The sequence below is a fragment of the Budorcas taxicolor genome, chromosome 4, assembly GCF_023091745.1.
Source record: "Budorcas taxicolor isolate Tak-1 chromosome 4, Takin1.1, whole genome shotgun sequence".
Taxonomy (NCBI): domain Eukaryota; kingdom Metazoa; phylum Chordata; class Mammalia; order Artiodactyla; family Bovidae; genus Budorcas; species Budorcas taxicolor.
This window is the reverse complement of record NC_068913.1, coordinates 58,368,326-58,389,092: the sequence shown is the minus strand read 5'-3', so window position 1 is coordinate 58,389,092 and position 20,767 is coordinate 58,368,326. Positions and strand designations below refer to the sequence as shown.

At 38.5% G+C, this 20,767-nt stretch overlaps 1 protein-coding gene across 1 annotated transcript in view; it reads right to left on the bottom strand.

Annotated features, from left to right (window-relative positions):
- DOCK4 (dedicator of cytokinesis 4) overlaps positions 1–20,767 on the bottom strand; it is a 467,343-nt gene that overhangs the window by 194,174 nt on the left and 252,402 nt on the right. The window contains exon 12 of the mRNA XM_052638395.1: positions 17,917–18,005. Within this exon, the coding sequence (XP_052494355.1) occupies positions 17,917–18,005 (89 nt within the window). The remainder of the gene's footprint in view (positions 1–17,916; positions 18,006–20,767) is intronic.

Below are 20,767 nucleotides of genomic sequence, written 5' to 3'. Positions count from 1 at the left end.
AACAAATAAACTTCAAAGAGTGGGAAGCCAAAGAAACATGATATAACAGTGAATCCACAGGAACCAGCCCACCAAGAGCCATAGCAATATTATTTATTTTTCATTCAGGGAAACTCCTGATCCTGTTTTTCTAGTGGTTCTTAATTATGCTGACTACAATGAACAGGTTGGACAAATGACTCACTAGATAATAAGAAATACTGTATTAACACAAAGAAACTATTCTTCACTATAAAGGGGAGACTTATCAAATATTCACCCATTCTGATGACCTGAGGATTCATCGTCTCCTTTCAGGAGAGTAGCTCAAGATGTGAGGCATGTTCACAGAGCAGTATCTTCTTCCTATTCTCTTTCCTGTCAGATCACTTTACTATCCTCACCTTACCCCTCTCTCTAGGGCTGAAGCAACTTCTAAAATTCTATCGGCACACTTTAACTTATTGCTTCCACAATTTAAAAAACTGTCCGCTTTGGGCAAGGCAATAACTTCCAGCTTCAGAGGAAGATGAAAGGCAAGATATAAGGATGTATTAATATATGATAGGTTTCTGCTCCATAGAAGCTGATCATCCAATAAGGAAAGACACACACAGGTAAGTAGAATATGAAGCAGTATGGGTTAAATGCATGATAGGAATATTACAGTAAAGAAAAATTATGACTGATGGAATTTGAAATTTCAGGGAAGAATTTTTATGACAACAAATAAAATTAGGTTAAATTTTTAATTTTACAAATAGATTAATAATGTCCCACAATCATTTTTTTTTCTGGCACTTAACATAAATACCAAAAATGAAATTGCTAAGGAAAAAATGTTACTCTTTATAGAAGAAGGAAGCATTAAGCTAAACTTTAAAAAATCAGTCTAGATATTTATGACCCAATTATAAAGATTTTTTAACTAATTTTAAACAGAGACTTAGTCATTAATTAATAATGAATCTAGAATCACAAAGCAACATTTTTTCAAGATTAAATAGCTTATGGGACAGAACTACAGGAAAGAAAGGCTTCGTATCTGTTAAACCAAATGTGCTTGATTCTTTGGGAACTCTAATTTCTTAGGAATTGAAGCTAACTCACTCTGTGAGATGATTTCTTTTAAATTCATGAAATTCTGCACTTTTACATAAAAAATGGCAAGCACAGCAAGATTTATTAAGTGGCAGGCAAAATTGATTTTAGACTAGATCAGCCATTTTGCCACCAATGAACCAAATAATACATAGCAAATGTATAATAATGCAAACATGGAAATTTGTGGCAAATATATTTGATAAAGACACATTGTGATTAAGTGTGCAGTTTAAGAAGCCTGTCGTGCAGCATCATGACCCTGCCTCAATGTTAACTTCTCTGTGCTTTCTTTGGTTGTCACATTTGTAAAATAACTCCATAAAATACTTTGGGCAATGCCTGCTATAAAGGAAGTGCTTAAAAATGATAGCAGCTACTACTACAACTACCACTGCTATTATTATCACATGATTGTTTCTCTTTCAGTTGTGCTCATTTGGTATTTAAGCAGTATACTAATTTTTTTTCAATGACTTCTTTAAAATAATTGAAGAAATTCTATTTAGTTCTTTCTCACCAATAAAGCTAATCACCAAGAGGACAGTTCAGTTCAGTTCAGTTGCTCAGTCATGTCCGACTCTTTGTGACCCCATGGACTACAAGGCCAAGCTTCCCTGTCCACTACCAACTCCCAGAGCTTGCTCAAACTCATGTCCATGGAGTCGGTGATGCCATCCGACCATCTCATCCTCTGTCATCCCCTTCTCCTCCTGTCTTCAATCTTTCCCAGTACCAGGGTCTTTTCCAGTGAGTCATTCATTACATCAGGTGGCCAAAGTATTGGAGCCTCAGCTTTAGCATCAGTTCTTCCAATGAATATTAAGAACCGATTTCCTTTAGGATTGACTGGTTGGATCTCCTTGCAGTCCAAGGGACTCTCAAGAGTCTTCTCCAACACCACAGTTCAAAAGCATCAGTTCTTCGGTGCTCAGCTTTCTTTATAGTCCAACTCTCACATCCATACATGACTACTGGAAAAACTGTAGCTTTGACTAGACGGACCTTTGTCAGCAAAGTAATGTCTTTGCTTTTTAATATGCTGTCTAGGTTGGTCACAGCTTTTCTTCCAAGGAACAAGTGCCTTTTAATTTCACAGCTGCAGTCACCATCTACAATGATTTTGGAGCCCAAGAAAATAAAATCTGTCACTGTTTCCATTGTTTCTCCATTTATTTGCCATGGAGTGATGGGAACGGATGCCATAATCTTAGTTTTTTGAATGCTGAGTTTTAAGCCAGCGTTTGCACTCTCCTCTTTTACTTTCCTCAAGAGGCTCTTTAGTCCCTCTTGATTAGATTAGAGACGCTTAGATTAGATTACTGCTACTGCTAAGTTGCTTCAGTCCTGTCCGACTCTGTGCGACCCCATAGACGGAAGCCCACCAGGCTCCCCCATCCCTGGGATTCTCCAGGCAAGAAAACTGGAATGGGTTGCCATTTCCTTCTCCAAGGCATAAAAGTGAAAAGTTAAAGGGAAGTTGCTTAGTCGTGTCCAACTCTTAGCGACCCCATGGACTACAGCCTGCCAGGCTCCTCCATCCATGGGATTTTCCAGGCAAGAGTACTGGAGTGGGGTGCCATTGCCTTCTCTTTAGATTAGAGATGCTTAATATTTTTTGATGAATGGATTAAAAAACTCCCCCTATTCATTGCTTCCTATTTTCTTTTTCATTATGAACCCATTTTTCTACCTTTTATTTAGTCTTTTCCTGATAGTTTATTATCTAAACTTCTAGGAGACATGGTTTAGGGAATACACAAGTGATGCTTAGAAATGAGTCCTCTAATACTGGGCTTGAAAGAACTGTTCTCTGTTTTAAAAAGGTGATGAGAGGAGATGATTCCCCAATGAGACAGAAAAATCTAAGCTTAAGCCACTGAATTTAAATTAACTCAGCAGTCTGGAAAAATCCATAGCAATGAAATCCAGGGTAAGTACCCAGTCCCAGGGGAGGAGCCTGAAAAAAGGAAATGTATAATCATTCCACACTATCATGTTCACCCCCAGAGTTCATGGGATTCCTGTGGATAAAGCAACACCCACTGAAAATGGGTCACAGTGAAATAACAACAGCAACCATGCATCACAAAATAATCAGCAATGAGGGAAAGGGAGCAGATATAACAAATCATGTCTTGACTTCTATGGACTATTTAAAACTTAAACTTCCAACTGTCAGGACCTACCTTCACACCCTTCCTCCCTGTTGGAGCACAGACTGGAGTGTTTACCCCTCCAGTTTGGACCTCCCTATACAAATCAGCAGGGCTTCCCTCATAGCTCAGTTGGTAAAGAATCTGCCTGCAATGCAGGAGACCAGGGCTCAATTCCTGAGTCCAGAAGATCCTCTGGAGAAGGAAATGGCAACCCACTCCGGAACCCTCTCCTGGAGAATCCCATGGACAGAGGAGCCTGGCAGGCTACAGTCCATGGGATCACAAGAGTCTGATATGACTTAGCGACTAAACCACCAGTACCACCATACAAGTCAGCAAGATGTCCCTTCCTTTCTTTGAAGCTTTGTTTTCTATTTCTTACCACATCTTGGTTATAATTTATCCAGCATTTTTATGTGTTTGTAGTTGAAGAGGAAGTTACAAGAGGCAGTCTACCATGTTTCAAAAGCCAATTTATTTAAAAATCTTTGCAATCCCTATTGCTTCCCAATAACACAAGCAGTCTGTGAAGAATATAGAATAGTGTGCCTTCAATGCACAATTAAATTGTAAATGGGTAAGTTAATTAAGTGAGCAAAAATTTACTCTATTTATATAGTATTTAAGAACTATCAATCTCACAAATATTTAATTCAAAGACTGCCCTTTGCTTCAAAAAATGTACAAATGTGCCAAATTAAAGTATGAAATAAAATCATAATAGATTAAGTAACTGACTTAAAAAATGCAACAAGTACTTGACACCACACAATTACATTTTTCTATTTCTCCTGAGTTTCTATACAAGTATAGAAGAAAAATGATAGCATATTAAAGTAAATGTTCTGCAAATACATATGCTAAAAACATCTGAGCTAAGAACAGATGTGATAATCGTGCAAAAATATCATCACAAGTGGGGTATCCAAAGATCACATTACAAACCCAAACCAATAACAAACAAATTTCTGAAGTGACCTATAGGGGAGGAAATGAAGAACATAGTTGGCATATATCTATTAATCCTGAGTCATTTAATTTTCTCAATTAGAAATCTCATGAAGTTTTATGACCAAACTGAAATGGTCTTTTCATTTTCAGCATTTAAAAACATCCACATGCCAAGGGAAGGCCAAAAAACTTGCTTCATTTACTTTTTCTCAAAATAAAGTGTGGCAAATAGAGAACCATGAATTAGGTTTTTATCTCAATACAGGCAGAATATTGTAAAATTAAAAGAAACTCATTTTGGAAGATAAGACTAACTGAACAAGCTTAAAAGATTTGAAAAAAAAATCATCATATATAACATAGCAAAATCTAAATGAAAAAAGTCAGGGAATAATTTATCAAAGGAGGTGTTTTATTTATTTATTCTTTTAAAATGGAGTAAAGAGAAGACATAAAATACAGCAGGGAGTTGTGAGCAAATACAGAAAAACATAGAACGGGTAAAAGAAATGTCTTCGCCTGGTTTTGTTCTGAAATCACTGAGGTCCTCTGGTTCCTAGTAAAATTATTGAAGGCTATGTCACTAGTTCAATTCCTAATACTATCATAAAGGCATACATTTCTGGGGCATGAACATTTACAGTACCGTAACTCTATGTGGCTACTAATTCCAAAATCCAAAGAAGGGTATGTTGGGTTGAAGGTAGAATGTAGGGTGAGACATGAAAGAGAGGCTGAGCCAGGGACTGAAAGCCTGCCTTACAAACCGCACAGGAAGGAGTCACGCTGGCATCACAAGTGATGAACCAATAAAACTTGAAATGGGAAATGAGATACAGAACAAGTTTTTATATGACAAAGAGGATTCTGGCAGTACAACAGAAGAAGACCTGGCAGGATACAAGTCATGGCTAAATTTAACAGTCTAGGTGAGAACTAAAGAGGGATTAAAATTAATATCATTGGTTATCATAGAGGATAGGCATGAACTTCAACAACTGTTTTGAGCACACAGAGACCGTGAAAGTAAACCTACGTCTGAAACCAGTCTCTTCCACTCAGTCTCCAATTTCTTCTTTTTTCCACTCTTATGAATGAATACTGCAATCCTGGATCTACAGGTTCCAAACTTTTCAAAAATCTCTGACATCTGTCTTTGATGTCCTCAAAAACCTGCCCCAGGTTTTATTCCAAAATGACCATCCAAGCTGCTGTTTATCTTGTTAATGCAGCAAAATTCATCAAAAATCTCATATTCTTCCTTAATGATCCCATTTCTAAGGCTTTATTTTAAAGTCATATTCTGAAGTATAGGAGATGTTCCTCACATTATTACTTACAAATGTGAAAAAACTTGAAAGCATTTGAGTCCAACAAGCAGGGTTGGATATAGAAATTAGGGCCTTAAATCTCAAAGCTAGAAAAGACAACACAACCTCCTTAGAGCTCAGTAAATTATTTTTTATTTTTAATGTTTTCCTATTTGGTGCTAGGAAACCAAAGAAACAAACTTAAGGCAAACATCTGATAACTGTGTCTTTGATTCATTCATGAAATAGATGCTGTCTGTTAGTCATTAAAGAATTGGGCATTTTAAAATTCAACTAGATAAAAAAAAATTTAAGTAGTACATGCATATGTCAAACTGTACTAAAGGTTCTGTTATGGAAGGAAATGTACTTCCTTACCTCAGTTACTGAGTTCTGTTTACTAGAATTAATCCATGTTTAACAACTTCTTGAGTATCCTACCACAGTTTTTCTTTTTTAACTGTGATAATTGTCATAAAGAAATCAAACCAGAAGTTGAGATAAAAATAATAAAAGATAAATGGTTTTAGAAGTCATTTCTGAAAGAGTAACATTCAAGCTTGGAAAGAGAAACAAATAGCAATGCAAAAAAATGGGGAGACAGTGCTCTGGACAGAGAAAAGAGCATGTGTAAAGATCCTGCAACAGGGAAGAGCTTGGGGTGATGGAGAAGATGGAAGAAGGCCACTGTGTCTGAGCAGAGTCAAATGAGGCTGCAGGGGAGGCCAGAAGATGAGCAGCAGTCATGGAAGCCATGGTTAATTACTTTTATTCTAAATGCAACAAGGGGATCCCTCCTGGTGGCTGAGATGGCAATCTACCTGCAATTCAGGAGACCAGGGTTCAGTTCCTGGGTCCACAAGATCCCCTGGAGAAGGAAATGGCTGGGAAATCCCATGGACAGAAGAGCCTGGTGGGCTCAAAGAGGCAGACATGACTGATCGACTAACACTTAACACAAACGCAACAAGAAGTCACTGGAGAATATTAAAAAAAGGAAACATGATTCAATTTGTGTTTTAAGAAAGTATTCTTAGTGTAGTCTGGAAAATGGGATCAGAAAGAGGAAGAGTAAAACTGATGAGTCATTGAGCTTCTAGATGTGAACATCAGCTTTTTATTACATTTGTAAAGTTTTTTGTCAATATTTCTTTTAATATGTTTTCTGCTCCTTTCTCTCTCTCCTCTCCTTTTGGTACTCTCATTTTATATGTTGGTGAGCTTGGCAGAATTTTTCTGAGGTTCTGTTCCTTTTCTTTCAGTCTTTTCTGAGAAGAAAAGTTTTCCCCCCAATGTCCACAGTTTTCAAGAGTTCCTATAGGTTTAAATTTCTGCAGAGTGTTTCCAATAAAGCCATTTTCTTTTTATAAACTGCCTCCTCCCTGGGCCAAATCTATGATTCACTGCTCCAGAACTGGAGATGGGTACAGCAGTCCATTCTTGAGAGTGACACCCCTGCTTTATGTGGTGAAAGCCAGGCTGGAGCAGTAACCTCTGGTGTCCTCGTGTAGAATCTCCAGCCAGTGAGTGAGCTGGAGCAAGGGCAATTGATGCCTCAGTATTCTCAACTTTCTGTGTCTGGAACAGAGCCTCTGCCTTATGAGTGGCAGCCAGACGGTAGAAGGGAGACCCCAAACTCTGAGCCACTTCTGCCAGGAATGTAGCCTGTGCAACTCACAATTAATGGAGGTGAGAGACACTGGAGGTCTTCACTTCTTGATAAGATACAGTATCCCTTGACTGAGAGCTGAAAGGAGAAGCAGTCCTACCCTGGCCACAAAGCACCCAGAACAGAACTTCCATCAGGCTGAGTAGGGCCAGGTGGAAGGGAAGAAGTCGACTGTAACACAAGTGGCACAAACTCTCTCTGTTCTCACCAAGATTTAATATTATTCTTTTTTTTTTAAGCAATTCGTATTCGAGTATAGTTGCTTTACAATGTTGTATTAGTTTTTGCTGTACAGCAAATGGAACCAATAGATATACATATAGTAATCAGAGTAAACATATACTCATCAGAGTAAAACTGATGAGTCATTGAGCTTCCTGGATGTGAACATCAGCTTTTTATCACAGATATACTCTATGTTTATCTACATCTCCTCTTCTCTGGATTTTCTTACCATTTAGGTCACCACAGAGCACTGAGTAGTTCCCAGAGCTCTACAGTAAGTTCCAGTATTTTATACATAGTATCAGTAGTGTATATATGTCAGTTCCAATCTCCCAGTTCATCCCATGGCCCCTTCTTTCCTTGGTATTCATACATTTGTCCTCTACATCTGTATCTCTATTTTAGCTTTGCAAATAAGTTCATCTGTATCGTTTTTCTAGATCCCCCTTTTAAGTGATGTTACAGGATATTAATTTTTCTATTTCTGATTTAATTCAGTCTATATCAGAGTCTCTAGGTTCAGCCATGTCTCTGCAAATGGCACAGTTTTGCTCCTTTTTATGGATGAGTAGTAGTTGTATACACGTACCAAATCTTCTTTATCTGTTTCTCTGTTGATGGACATTTAGGTTGCTTCCTTGTCCTGGCTATTGTAAATAGTGCTGCAGTGAACACTGGGGTGCGTGTATCATTTTGAATGATGGTTTTCTCCCAGTATATGCCCAGGGGTGGGATTGCTGGGTCATATGGTAAATCTATTTTTAGTTTTTTAAGGAAACTCCAAACTGTTCTCTATAGTGGATGTTATCAATTTACATTCTCACCAACAGTAAGAGGGTTACCTTTCAAAATACATATCCTCTCCAGCAAATTCTGTTCGCAGACTTTTTTGTTAATGGCCAATCTAACTGGTATTTTGATTTGCATTTATCTAATAATTAGTGATGTTGAGCATCTTCTTTTCATATGCTTTTTGGCCATCTGCATGTTTCCTATGGAGAAATGTCTACTTAGGTCTTCCATCCATTTTTAATTGGGTTGTTTATTTTTTTGATATTGAGCTGCATGAGTTGTTTGTGCACTTTAAAAATTAATTTCTTGTTAGTTGCTTCATTTAAAAGTATTTTCTCATATTCTGAGGGTTTTCATCTTGTTTATAGTTTTCTTTGTTGTATAAAAGCTTTTAAGTTTAATTAGGTCCCATTTGTTTACTTTTATTTTAATTTTCTAAATTAAGTATTAAATTTTATTCTTCAGTAAGTATTTCTTCATTTGCTGTACACACTCAAGAAAATTTTCAGACTTTAATGCTTTTTAAAAAATATGATTATTACTAGTTATAGTTTAGAGTGAGTCCATGCAGCGCCTTATGCTGCCATTCTGGGGCAAGACTCTGAAAACATTATTTCTTGATAGTACTTACATACTTTGTGTTTGGTAGGCAGAGGCCAAAGGGTAAAACCTAATTGTCAGGATTTCTCAACATGAATGATAATTACTAACATCATCTGGTGTCAGAAAACCTTCCTAAAGGTGATCATCATTAGATCCTTCCATAAATTCACCTTCAGTAAAATCTATTAATTTCTGAAATCCTAAGCCCTCATTATTATCAGAGCAAGAATTTTTACTTCTATTCCCTTCTTTGTGCTTGATTTACAAAATCCGTCATCTGAGTTTTGCTTTGGATCCTACAGTATTCTATGTTGTGTCTGTAAGGTAAGTAAATTGACTTTTAAAGTAAAACACCAGAAGCATATATAACTTTCAGGGATACATCCTGGTTGCATCAAGCCGTAAAACCCTGACAGGGTCAGGCGAGGTGTGCACAAAGCAAAGTCAGCCACAGAGTCTCAGGGCCTCTGGAACACAGGGAAGAAAGGAAGCCAAATGTCTGCTAGGAGTGGTGTCAAGTGAGACAACACTGCTGGAAAGTGAGTCAGCAGAGGAAAAACCAAGAAGCATTAGGAAGAGATTAGAGTGTAGAAATGGACCAGGTTCAGTTCAGTTCAGTTGCTCATGTCTGACTCTTTGCGATCCCGTGGACTGCAGCATGCCAGGCCTCCCTGTCCATCGCCATCTCCTGGAGTTAACTCAAACTCATGTCCCTTCAGTCGGTGATGCCATCCAACCATCGCATCCTCTGTCACCCCCTTCTCCTTCTGCCTTCAATCTTTCCCAGCATCAGGGTCTTTTCAAATGAGTCAGCTCTTCGCATCAGGTGGCCAAAGCACTGGAGTTTCAGTGTCAGCATCAGTCCTTCCAATGAATATTCAGGACTGATTTCCTTTAGGATGGACTGGTTGGCTCTCCTTGCAGTCCAAGGGACTCTCAAAAGTCTTCTGCAACACCACAGTTCAAAAGCACCAATTCCTTGGCATTCAGCTTTCTTTATAGGCCAACTCTCACATCCATACAGGACTACTGGATAAACCATAGCTTGGACAAGGTTAGCTGAAGGATTAAAATGGGAGCCATGACAGCACTGCAGGCCTTCTGAAATGTGTGTTCACTGCATGACTGAGGACGCCGAGCTGCTCAAAGCCTCCCGCCAGCAAGACCGCATTACCCGAAGGACACATATTCTTTAACGTTTCCATACTGAAAACTGGACACTTATGTCTTTAATGCTGCAAAGCTCAAATCTCCTCTTTCAGATGTACTATCAAAGCCATATAAAGTAAACAAAACAAAAAATCACTCCTCTTTCTAAAGAGTCATATCTTGATTTCTGACTTTCAGCCTGTATTATTCAATCTGTGAATAAGAAAGCTAACAGCAATAGGTATAAACTGCCTGATGAAATAAAAATTCATATTTCAAGGCAAGACAAGAAAATTTTAAACATAAAATTTTTCTCTGCCCTTTTGGGCCTTTCTCCTCTCCTGCGTGCATTGTGCATCTGTATTATAATGTATTAATCAGGCCTCCCCAATGGCAGAAACACCTGATCAACCATAAATTAGATTAGTTTTTCTTCTTGTGGTGCCAGTCATGTAACTCCTTGGAAGATAAAATTCCCTTCTTAATCCTGTAAGGTATCTACCACTCACCTTATATGAGTGGTAGGTACCTTACACCTACCTTACCTATCTTACCTCACCTGTATGTACAGTTTCTTTTAAAGACAGCAACTGGTGCAGAATAGACCGCTCAGATAATCTGAGCTGAACCTAATTGAAATTCTTAGTGTAAATACTCACTTATGACCTGATTAATGTTACTAGCTATACTACTTGTTGGGCCTCCCAGGTTGTTCAGTGGGTAAAGAATCTGCCTGCAATGCAGGAGACCTGGGTTCGATGAGAAGAACCCCTGGAGGAGGGCATGGCAACCCACTCCAGTATTCCTGCCTGGAGAATCCCAGGGACAGAGGAGCCTGGCGGACTTCAGTCCATGGGGTTGCAAAGTCAGACACAACAGAAGCGACTGAGCACACATACAACTTGTATTTTCCCTATTTTACAAGATTATTATTTCTTGAGCACCAAGTGGATGACTAAGCTAATAATCAGGAGACTTGAAGCAACTGACCAAATATATAATTCCATTAAAACCAATGATTTTAAGAGTGTGAGTCTAGATACCAGAACAAGCAACAAGAAGGAACCATTCCCTAGACTATAAGAGAGTAATAAGGCAGGCGGCTGAGAAGTTTTGGTTACTGTGAACAGGACTTAGTCCAGAAATAGCACACTGAGTGGCCCACAACAAAATCCTTGCCGGTCCCGGGAATGAGCATTCCTAGCTCAATAGGACAAACTAGTCATAAAATGCCTCCAAAACCTTGCTCAAAATTAAGACAGAAAGGGAAAAAATAAAGCACACTGCCCATCATTCAGTTACCTAAGAATCAAGTCATTGCAACTGTTGACTTACAGTACAGGGCAAAGATCAAGATGAGGTACTTGTGCTTGGGGAAGACTGGCAGAACTGGTCCTCACAGATTATTTTCAGGAGAAAATTTTACGAACCCAGTTTCCTGCATCTTCCCATACTTAGAAAAGCACCAATAACTATGATGTTTATACCTCAAGAGTCGCAGTAACCTTCTACCAAGATGTTTGACTGCACATACCCCTTTGTCTAGATCACACGTACACTGTTCCCTCCATCCCCCAACCTTTACTTCTTCAGACAGTTCTCAGAGCTCTCTGAGAGATGGTCTCCTGGGTTACAATTCTCAGGGTGGCCCAAATAAAATTTTCCGTTTTTTTGGTAGTATGACATAGTCTGTTTCTTTTAATTTATTTATTATTAATTAGAAGGTCATCATTTTACAATATTGTGCTTGTTTCTGCCATACAACATCATCATTTCTCTTTTAGATCACTATGAATTAATTTTTTTGTTGATATATTTAAGTCTGGTGTGTGTGTGTTAGTCGCTCAGTCGTGTCTGACTCTTTGCAACCCCATGGACTGTAGCCACCAGGCTCCTCTGTCCATTGGATTCTCCAGGCAAGAATACTGGAGTGGGTAGCCATTTCCTTCTCCAGGATTTAAGTCATAAAGGACGCAACTCTAAAGGAGGATGAACAACAGGCTGACCTTCAGAAAATCATTGCCCTGATATATCTGCATAGGTAACACTATTCATCGGGATGCTGACTTCCTAACAGGTAAAAGGTATGAGAAGTATGGGTACAAAATCTCGTGATCTTAACTGCTAGCCCACAGATCTGCTATTTCCAAGTACTGGGAAGGCTTTTATATTTTTCTGCAAGAAGTGGTTAGCCCATGGCTAACTATTATTGAGAAAACATGACTGAAGTAACACATAATAAGTCATGGAATGTCAAGCTAAGGCATATAAGCAACATCTGGAATTGTTTAGTTTCATCAAGTCTTAACCAGAAAAGAAATTTATTGAGCAGAAATGAAAGACAAAGACCATTGGCTTATAGTGGAAGCTATAATTGTAGGAGCGGATGAGACCATTCAGAGGGAATTAACATTTTTTAACAAAGAACTTTCACTTTAAAGTTTCCATACTTATTTTTAAAGGCAAACACTGAGGATTAGGTTAATGGATAAAAGGTTGTTTATTTGCTTTCTACTGTAACTATTACTACTTATTTGTAATTTTTTCAAAGCACACAGTAAGCCACTGGCTAAAAATAACTTTTTAAAAGTATATATAGATCATGGCATAAATGAGTGTATGTATCTGATGTATTTAATTTATTGAAATACTTGTTATAAACTACATTTTTTCTATGTTGTGTATTTTTTCCTATGCAGTATAGAAGATAAGACGGTTGGATGGCATCATTGATTCAATGGACATGAGTTGAAGCAAACTCTAGGAAATAGAGAAGGACAGGGAAGCCTGGCATGCTGCAGTCCATGGGGTTGCAAATTTGGACATGACGGAGCGACTGAACAGAAATATCTAAACTGGCAAAATATAAGTAATTCAGAGAATAAAACAAGGCTCTAATCACTACTTCCATTACCTTATAATTTGAGTTTGTGTTGGTGGTTTTTTTAAAGTACTACATAAAGTTTTACAAATCCCTTCAGTAGGTAGGTCTGATCACTAAGTCATGTCCTACTCTTGTGACCCCATGGACTGTAGCCCGCCAGGCTCCTCTATCCATGGGATTCTCCAGGCAAGAGTACTGGAGTGGGTTGCCATTCCCTTCTCCAGGGGATCTTCCTGACAGGTATCCTGCATTGCAGGCAGACTCTTTATCAACTAAGCCACCAGAGAAGCATATTTTAATATATTTTGAACTCCATCCTTTTTCTTCACTGTCATGAAAACAGAATGGCTTAAAGGAAACTAAAAAGATATGACAACTGCATGCAATACAGCCTGAGTTCCTTTTGTTATAAAGGACATTGAGAAAATTGTCAAAAGCTGAATAAGATCTACAGGTTAGGTGAGACTACTGTATCAATGTTCACTTTCTGATTTTGATTACTGTACTGTGGTTATGTTGCCATGTTCTGAGTAAGCAGAGATAAAGAGGCACAATTTCTATAATTTGTTCCGAAACAGTTCAGGTGGGAAAAACATATGTAAGTGTGATATATATGCATGTACATATACATGTTTTTGTGTGTATGTATAAACATCAGGGGCATTAATGCAATCCTTAAGAATTACACCAATTCAGTAATAGTAAATTACTATCTATAGAGAGAGTCTATATAAGATACACACAAATATATGTGTGTATATATATGTTTAAACACATAAATATATATATATAAGTATGAATAAAGTGCCTGTGTGTATATGTGTGTGTGTGTAGAGAGAAAGAAAGCAAAAGAAGGATAACGCAAATATAGCAAAACGTTAAACTTTGAGAAGTTACATATTTGCTGCACTATTCTTAAAACTTTTCTGAAAGTAAAATTAATTGAAAGCTAAAAACTCAAAAAGAATAAAAATAAAGCATGATTTAATAATTGTATGTGTGAGCTCAGTAATGTCTGACTCTCTGTGAACTTATGGGCTATATCCTGCCAGGCTCCTCTACCCATGGAATATTCCCAGAAAGAATAGTGGAGTGGGTTGCCATTTCCTCCTCCAAGATATCTTTTAGACCCGGGGATTGAACCTAGGTCTCTCGAATCTCCTGCATTACAGGCAGATTCTTTTATCTCTGAGCCACCAGGGGTGCCTGCATTTAATAATTAGGAAATTCCAAAAGTGAGCCAAAAGGCCATATACTATACGTCTGGCCAATAGGTGGAGCCAATGAGTACCAGTTTTCTTTAAACAGTATTAGAAAGCAAAGTTTCTAAGTGCAGTGTTCAAAAGTCAGGAGTATTGACACAATCTTTAAGAATTACACCAGTTCAATACTATTGAATTAAACAACTACCTGTCTATGTGAGAACAGGATGCTCAACTCCCCCAAATACAGTCTAACTCTCTCAAAAGCCTCCTTTCACTTCAGTTAAATGAGGAACACCATTTACTTCCTGCACAGGGGTAAACTGCCCTCCTTGTACAAGTAAGTGGGTAATTCTGGGTAATTCTGAAGGAGTTTTGCCTTCTGTGGGGGTTAAAATGTATAACTGGCAGGAATGCAATCACAGTGCTCATCTGGCTAAGGCAAAAAGCAGATTGTAGAAACTGACCTGATTAGCAAATGATTTCTTCTAGTTGTAAGTTACATGTACAAACCACAGGAAATAGGATTTCATAAACACATAGATAACATTAAAAGATTCTGAATTTTCTCTTAGGACATACTGAACAGGAGCCAAGGATTTTTACACAATTTATTTCAAATCATAGAACTGAATGTGTCTCAGGAAATCATATTGGCCCAGTCTTATTTCACATTCCTAGAATTCAATGGCTAATGTCTATCAGAGGTGACGTTAATAATAACCATTTGCTCAACAAACTTCAACCAGGCTGATTCTAATGACTATTTTTGGAAGTTCAAATTCTCACAATATGATTTTTGGATTTAAAAATTCTCACAGAGTACAACTTTGGAAACTTTGAATTACTGCAACGAACTAAATCTAACCATACAGATATGTTAATTCAATTATATTTTTACCTTTAAAAGTTAAATGGATCACCTGAAATTTTCTTCCAGTTTCTAAACCCAATAAAGATAGTGGTTAATGTACCTTAGCAACACAGGTCTTAGGTTAGAGGGGGAGAAAAAACCCAGTTATCTAGACAAATCCTTTTACCTGTTAAATAGACAAGATTACAACTCCAAAAGATAGAAGCACGTCAATGAAGCATAAAAGGCCTAAAAATTAGGTGGTAGAATTTGATTCTAAAACTAATTTCGAAGTTATTCTTTTTTTCTCTTTTTAGTATAATGACCAAGGAATAGCAGGAGGAAAGCAGGGACTAAAACCACACTTTGTCGAGTGAACTAAATTCTCTTGAAAACATCTGACTGCACTGCTTCCATTATCAACTACTCCATGGTCCAAGGAGAAAAAGTCAACATTTCACTGCGATAATTCAATCATGAGGCACCCCAATTTCCACCTTCAATTTCCTATACTCTTGTTTCCCCCTTAAGTATGCTATCAGATGCCTCCCTTTCAATAATAAAGCCAAACAGCTCCTAAAACTTTATCCATTATTTTTATAATTGCCTTCCCTCAAGACAGGTGACAGCAGAACAATGTTCCATGCTCCAAGAAGAGTGGAAACTTAAATGGAAAGAAAGAGTAAAGAGTTCATTGACTAATTTTTAAAAGTTTCTGTCTGAGCTTTTTCTCTCTGCAGCAGTATTTTGGAGTGGCAAGGCTTAGGGCTGGGTTTGCCTTGCTGTGAGAGAGCCAGAAGGAACCAGAAGGAGACCAAAGGAATAGAAGGCAAGTTGATGCTGGCTGGGTGCAGCTGGCTGGGACTCAGGCTTGAAAGAAGGGGGAAGGAGAGGAGTGGGCTATGAGGACAGGAGAGCAGGCAGGGCTTTGCAGCAAAAGCCAAGCATAAAGAGTATATATTCAGCTATCTAGGAATCTCAGCATCAAGATAGGCAGCAAAATGCAGGACTGATTCTGCCAAAGCAGAGAAAACCTGCTAGGCAGGGTTGTATGGTAAAATGGTTTCTTTTAGTCTTTCAAAAGATGCAACAAGTAGTTTTTCATTTCAGTACAATGTATGTAAACACAACAGGTAACACCCACTCGCATCACTTCAGTCAGGACAATGATAAATTCAAAGGATCCAACAACAGAAGAATTGTAAGGCACACTGGAAAGAGGAAAGACTTGGGAGTTGACAAGCATTGGAAATAAGCATATTGGAACAGATCAACACTTTGCTTAGTCAACACTGCATCTGTGATGGTAAGGAGGGAAGGGACTACATGGGAAAAATCAGGTCAGGGTTAGTTTTATATTTATTTATTCACATAGGAGGCAAATGCAAGCAAATTAAAAATAATGGGACTCTGGGAGAGAGAGAAAAAGATACACAATGGCTACAAACTTCTCCACCCAAAGTTAGTGGGCAGAAGCAAAGGAGTAAGGCATAATGAATGTGAGGCGTCAAAAGAGCTCAAAAAGGAAATTCTTTAAATCGAGTCTAGAGCAGCACTTTCTAATAGAACTATAATATGAGCCACCTATGGGGCTAGTAACCACTTAAAAAATAGAAACAAAATTAACTTTTGTAATATATTATGCTTAAACCAATATATCCACAATGTTACCTTTGAACATATAATCAATATAAAAATTATTAAAGGGCTGTTTCATATTCATTATATATATGTATCAAGTCTTCAAAATCAAGTATGTATTTTACAAGTACTACACACTGTAATGACATCCCCAGTGGCTCAGCAGTAAAGAGACCGCCTGCAGTGCAGGAGACCCAGGAGACACGGTTTCAATCCCTGGGTCAGGAAGATCCCCTGGAGAAGGGAATGGCAACCCACTCTAGTAATCTTGCCTGGACAATTTCATGGACAGAGGAGCCTGGCGGGCTACAGTCCATGGGATCGCAAATAACTGGACATGACCGAGTGACTAACGTTTTCACTTAGCCTGGTGAGATGTACACAGGTCTGAAGAAAAGGTGGTCTAAATTTAAATTCAGGTTCCTTTAATTGCCAGGCAAGTTGGACTATAACACAACCATCTATATTCAGGGTACTTTAAAGATCAGCCACAAAAAGCAATGCATTCAGTTCAAATACGAGTTGATTTAGAAGTTTCTTTAATTAAAGCACACAACTGCATAGTTTATTCTGCTTCAACATGGGTGTGAAGGTGGGACAGGAACAAATAATATTCACCATGTTTTTGTATACTGATCAAACTTAAAGATGTCATTCAATATACTATATAATCTACATATGCTATAGTGTAAGTCGAGTATATTACTAGTGTAAGAGTATGCGCCACCCGATATATTATATGTGCTTCCCTGGTAGCTCAGCTGGTAAAGAATCCGCCTGCAGTGCAGGAGACCTGGGTTCGATTCCTGGATCGGGAAGATCCCCTGGAGAAGGGAAAGGCTACCCACGTCAGTATTCTAGGCTGGAGAATTCCATGAACTGTACAGTCCATGGGGTCTCAAAGAGTTGGACACAACTGAGTGATTTAAACTACTTGTATTATATATAACTTATAATGCTATATTATATTACAGTTCCTGCCGGATGGCATGCATATGCTTTTCTCTATATAATACTACAGCTATAGGCAGAGAAGCATGTTTTTCTTGGACCTTATTGACCTTATTTCTGTTCATCAAACCCGTTCCACACAACTGTCATGAACGGAGGCATATTTGTCATTTGGTTTTCAGCAATCAGCAACAACCTGGAGATCCCAAGACTAGAGAATAAACTCAGATACTCTACCTTGACTCAAACCAGGAAAGAATATATCTTTTAGAGTTATAGCTATAAACCTATCATACAATAAGGAGACATACCAGCATGCTGACCGAGCACTTTTAGGGAGTGAGTAGAGAGAAAAACAAAGGGCTGAAAATTTTCTTCTTCACAGACAAATAAAACAAAGCCACTGAAATGAAAAGTGTAGGGAGTCAGACAGACCCATATACTCACCTGCATTGGAGCCGGTCAAATTATAACGCGCATTCAACTTCTTGATGATATTCTCGTGGATTTGGTACCACTCACTCTCTGTATTACACCTGTGAAATCATGGCCACTCTGTTAAGCTTTGGTGATGCATGAGATGACCTTCCTACACACCTGCCCCTTTTCATATAACCACTATAATGTACTTCCTTAAACCTCCCTGCAGTTCTCAACACAGAGAACATGGCTTGGCTTGCCTGCCCCAAGATAAGCAGGAATGACCATATCTGGTAATGCATGACCAACTACTTCATGAAGTGGCTGAGATGAACAATTCAGGTTATGAGAAGCTCAGAGAACAGTGCATACAGTGGAAGGAAGTATAGGCTAAGATTCTGACTCCCTGGATTTGGATCCTCACTATTAACTGAGCTATGTTCTTTGGGTGAGTTAATTATTCTGTGCCTTGATCTGTTCATTTGTGAAATGGGGGTAATATACTAGAACACTGAACAAGCTTGGGTTTAGGATAATCCCTGGCAAAAAGTGAATGCTCAGTAAATGTTATTTCTCGATATTGAATCTCCACCTATCATATCATGACCAAGTGATGGTGCTGGTCATGATATAATAGGCTAGCATCAAAATGCAACTGAGGTTAACAAAACCTGCACTAGCAAAAACCTGGTGGGATTTACTGAAGAATAATTAAGGTAACTCTTCTGGATTTTCTACTTCTAGGCCAAAAGGCGTTTCTCCATCTCTCACTCTGACAGGCATCTGTACCCTAGTCTTTCAGCTCTTGTCTTTCACCAGCTCATGTTAGAGTTCACCTAGGAGACTCTGAAGATTCTTGAGAACTGGATCTGGGACTGGAGATACCTGTGTTCCCCTCAGTACTTTGAACACCATAGGTGCTTAAAAAAAATACTGGCTACATGAATGACTGAATGGATATCCCTCTGACTGTTACTCCTGATGATTTGTTAATATCTGGGTCTGCTCTATTCTTACTGCTGAGACTCCCCCAGTTAGGTTGGGGAGACCCTCCTTCATCTGAATACATTTGTAAATTCATTAAAATCTTTCACTAGCAACAAAGGCTCTCTCCCAAAGGTCCTGACTATCAAAGATTCTGTAACTATCAATCAAAATATTCCACCCTATAGAGACTTCTTCCTTCTCATCTCACCTGTAGCCAATAATTCACAATGTGCTTACATATTTATTTATTTCACCACCATAAGCTTTTCCAGGATGAACTTGATAGAGGTTACTTTTGAACCAGTTAACAGTAGGATAGCAAGTAAGAGCACTGACACTGAGAAGGCTAGAAAATTAAGATGAAATAAAACCATTCCACTTGTCCAGCTGTAAGATACCAAATTGCCTCTTGGCACACCCTGCTCCTAGTTTTCTTAGTTCAGCTCAGTGGGGAAGGAAGAAAGATAGCTTGCTTCCTATTAAATAGTTGAGGGACTCCAGAATTCATGCTTTTAACCTACGAAACTCCAAATAAAATAAAAGCTCCTAAAGTATATGACTGAAATATCTTCCAGGCTCAGATGAGGTATTTCTTGCTATTCTCTGTTTGAGTCCCAGTTTGGGCTAAGGATTTGGTCACCTTGCTGCTGCTGCTGCTGCTAAGTCACTTCAGTCATGTCCAATTCTGTGCGACCCCACAGACGGCAGCCCACCAGGCTACTCCGTCCCTGGGATTCTCCAGGCAAGAACACTGGAGTGGGTTGCCATTTCCTTCTCCAATGGATGAAAGTCAAAAGTGAAAGAGAAGTCACTCAGTCGTGTCCGACTCTTCGCGACCCCATGGACTGCAGCCCACCAGGCTCCTCCATCCATGGAACTTTCCAGGCAAGAGTACTGGAGCGGGGTGCCATTGCCTTCTCCGTTGGTCACCTTAACAAATACAAATTTCTTCCAAATTGTTTCTAACAGTCACTCCTCTAAAATGTTTTAATAAATTCTAGTTTCTTTTTCATCTATAATAACTGTTTTGACTACCTAGCATTCATCCTGGAATGGATTCATAAATTGCTCAACTGTGATTTTTAAGGGACCTCTCTCGCATAAAGAATAACCCCAAACCTTATTTGATATTTATGAAAAAACAGACAATAACAACCGCGAAGAGCAGTACAACTTAATTTTAGGAGAATGAGTATCTCCCACAGAACTGGAATTCATGGGTCTTCCTTGGCTGGTTGCATAATCAAGAGGGATGCAAGCAACTCCAGGTCCCCCAGTTTTCCCATTGACAAGATAAATCTAACACTTCCTACGCATACCTGGAAAGATCACTCAAAGAAACAAAGAGATTGCATTTGTGAAAAATTTTAGTTTTTCTTGAAAAGCAAGGTCAGCTATCAGCATCATTGTCACATCACTAGAGAGTGGTGTGAGAGAACACCCTGAAACGTACGACCTGGTAACATGAGAGCTCAGGTTCTGAGTTAGGCAGTCCTGACTTCACAGCTGGTTCCTGTTCTGATTAGTCAGGTGATTTTGGGTGCTATTTAGCCTCTCTGTCCCCTTAAGTGGAAAACAAAGCCAACAGCATCTGCTTCATGAGTCTGTCATGAAAATAAAGTGACAAGACACATGCAAAGTGCTTATTAACATGGTTCCTTGCACATAGTAAGCACAAAGTAAATGGTGGCTATTATCATTAGCATTGTTGCAATTAAATTATGTCTTACAATCACCAGTAAAATTTAGAAAGGGGATTATACTGGATTTATGCTCCATCATGGGATAAAAGAGGAGCACGCTTTACTACCCAGTAGTATCACCAAAAGTTTTCAAGTTTAATATCAAGGTCACAGATTTTATCACTCTTAAAAGAGACAAAGAAAGTTTC